The sequence below is a fragment of the Suillus subalutaceus genome (assembly GCF_016647625.1).
Source record: "Suillus subalutaceus strain FC151 chromosome Unknown DFJ58scaffold_19, whole genome shotgun sequence".
NCBI classification, from domain to species: domain Eukaryota; kingdom Fungi; phylum Basidiomycota; class Agaricomycetes; order Boletales; family Suillaceae; genus Suillus; species Suillus subalutaceus.
The window spans coordinates 33,952-36,896 of NW_024540268.1; the positions used below are offsets into that span (position 1 = coordinate 33,952).

Genomic DNA, 2,945 nt, shown 5'->3' on the forward strand with positions numbered 1-2,945 from the left:
TTTCGGAACTGTGTTCCTCTATTGCAAGCGTGTAGTCCGTGCTCTGCGGGAGATTGGCATGCAAGTAGTCACATGGGGTGACGAGACTCGTCAGAACGAAACGACATGATGGGTTTTGGACCGGTCGGGAATTCCAGATTGCATTGGAATGCTCGATGGCTCCCTCATATGGCTCACCGAAATGCCAGATTGGAATGGCCTGACATTTATTTGTCGAAAGAAATTTCTCGCTGTAAGTAACTCTCAAACACAACATTTTCTGTTAACTTACTTGATACGTAGATCAATGTTCAAGCCGTCATCGACCACGAGAAACGATTCACTGCAATCGAGCTAGGGTGGCCAGGATCAGTCTCGGACGTGACGATGTGGAAAAAATCTCACATCTGGCAACATCGGCTCGATTATTTCCCAAACAATACTCTCCTTCTTGCGGATAAAGGTATATTCTTTGTGACCCTCACATCTTTCATGCACTGACCCTGAACCAGGCTATCCATCATCACCCTACATCCTTCGTCCATTCACTGAACCCGAGGTCAATGGGCAGCTGCCTGCCAAAAAAAAAAACGCCGCCGCAAATTCAACAAGCGTTTGTCTTCACAGCGCATCATTGTTGAGCATACCTTTGGTTTGCTCAAGGGCCGTTTTCCCTCTTTAAGGGATTTGCCACCTGAACAGGACATTTGAGATACTTACCGTGTTGTCGAGGCACTTTTTGCCCTGCACAATATGTGCATTGACCTTGGAGATGTCCCTGAGCTCATTCCGTTGTTTGATAGTTCTGGCCCTGATCACGACAACACCAAGGATGATCAAGCTGATGTCGATATCTCTGGCTATGGTGGAGTTGTTGGGGATGATGAACCCGAACTTCCTGCATGGGAGTCAGATGAGTGGTTGAGGGAAGCTGGCCGTCATCGTCGTCTCGCAATTTTAAATGACCTTTTCCCATTAGATACTTGACAGCAATTACTGACCTGCAATAGTGAAATAATTCAATAACACTTGATGAGCCGCTGCTTTCACCTCTTCCGGCATCCCATCCATAGTCAAAATCTCTTTCGTGTTCCTCACCTTCGCCTCACTTTCTGCCAGTGTTACCTCAGCCCGTCCTTTCCCTATCATGTAATTATACTGTTTGTCCTCTCGAAGCTCACGTTTTTCGAGCAGTTTCAAGCGTGCAACATCACTGTCTGCTGTCGCCTTCAAGAATTCGACATTCGACGCAAAAAAACTCGGCAGCTTCATTGCCAATACCAGTCTGCAAAGCCTTGTGTTTGTGCCGTGGTGCAGGGACTCCCTTCTGCATCGTTGGCTTGACTTTCTTGTCACCTGCGGACAAAACGGATTTGCGTGCAGGTTGACCTGCTTTTGGCTTACTCTTTCTCTCCATATCACTGTCCTTGCTTTCACCATCACTGCCCTCCTCGCTGCTGATATCGATTGTATCTGAGATCATGCCAGAGCGAAAATCCTCCTCTCGCACAAGTCCCGGGTGCTCACCAAGCCTGCCGAGTCATGTAAGTAATGTTTTGTGCAGATGTCCAGCTACTCACCTGTCGTTGAACAGTGCATACCATCCCTCGTCATACCATTTTTTCAAGGTAGCACCAGATAAGTTCCCAATATCCTTCCCAGCAGTTCGAGCATTCTCAATCTTCTCGTCAAGGACTTCAACATCAGGATCACCACCACCATTGCCGGTGATGGACTCAAAAGTCAAAATATATGAAAACACTCGTCGTAAGTGTTCGTAATGTCCCTTGATTGACTCTGGGCTGCGCCGTCCTTTGAATATACGTTCGGAGACCTGTATGGTATGGTGTTAGCAGTTATCGAGGCGAGTCTACTTTGCATCTTTGTTACCTTTTTGAAGATGTGTTTAGCATTGCCAGTGAGGCCTTCATAGAATTCGCTGTCACCACCTAGCAGGGTTTCGAGTAAAAGTTTGGTGTCTTCGTCTGACCAATGGCTTTGCTCTTGAAGGTGAGCCATGGCTTGTTCCCCTTCAATTTTTGTCTTCGCCTTTGTCTTCAATTTTGCAGCTGTGGCCTTCCGCTTCGATCCTTTGCTGGCACAGGTTTCACTACTAGTCTGAGTTAATGGTGTGTTGTTCTCAGTTTTCTTTATCTTCTTCGCACTGTCACCATCTTCCAGGAGGTTACCATGATATTCCTCGTGTCCTCGCTTCTGTGGTTGTGGAGCCACTGTAGCTGGCAAAGGTCTTGGATCACATGCTGCCTCGTCTGCCCGAGTCAGACCATATACAAATTTATTCGAATCATTTGGTTGAGGCTGACCACATGCTTCGAGCACCTGGCGAATATGAGGAAGCTTCAGCTAGTCAGTATTTGTCAAGTATTATGTTCATGCTATTGGCCACTCACTTGTACTCTAGATTGCTGATTATGCTGTGGTTGGGGAATTAATTCATAGGGCTGCTCTTGTTGCAGCTGGCTGGATTCACGATACAGGATCAGTCACATACAGAGCTTGAAAAAATAATGACCTACTGTTTCGTGTCATACTAGTAATGCTCTGCACGATAATGCTGTTGCTGTTGCTGATACTGATTTTGTGTGTTGTGTGCAGGCACTGCTGTGACTACTGCCCGGTGCTCGTAACTGGTCAGTGGAGCAGCATGTTGTCCACCTCCATGCGGCATGGCATAGCCATATCGTGGTTGCTCCTGCTGTCGAGTGTATCCACCACCATTGTGAGGATAGTAGTCCATTGCTACTGTGCTGGAGCCGTTTACACTGGCAGTACAACAACTACCAGCCAGACACATCCGGGCTTCTTCGGAGTTGAGACTAATTTACGGAGCGGAAATGAATCGCTTAAGACTAAAATAACTCTACTTATGATATTCGGATCCCAAGTGAACACAAACTTTTAGAATTGAGCAGCCCTCAGGACTTATCGTTTGTGCTGTTTGCTGT

General features: G+C 46.9%; 1 protein-coding gene across 1 annotated transcript; it reads right to left on the reverse strand.

The window, feature by feature from the left end:
* Positions 1-1,189: 1,189 nt before the first annotated feature.
* Positions 1,190-2,737, reverse strand: DFJ58DRAFT_724335 (uncharacterized protein; the record flags this gene model as incomplete). The annotated part of the gene is made up of 5 exons (XM_041385101.1): positions 1,190-1,511; positions 1,560-1,813; positions 1,870-2,343; positions 2,391-2,460; positions 2,532-2,737. 5 exons carry the CDS (start codon positions 2,735-2,737, stop codon positions 1,190-1,192), a joined length of 1,326 nt encoding a protein of 441 aa, XP_041247383.1.
* Positions 2,738-2,945: the final 208 nt, after the last annotated feature.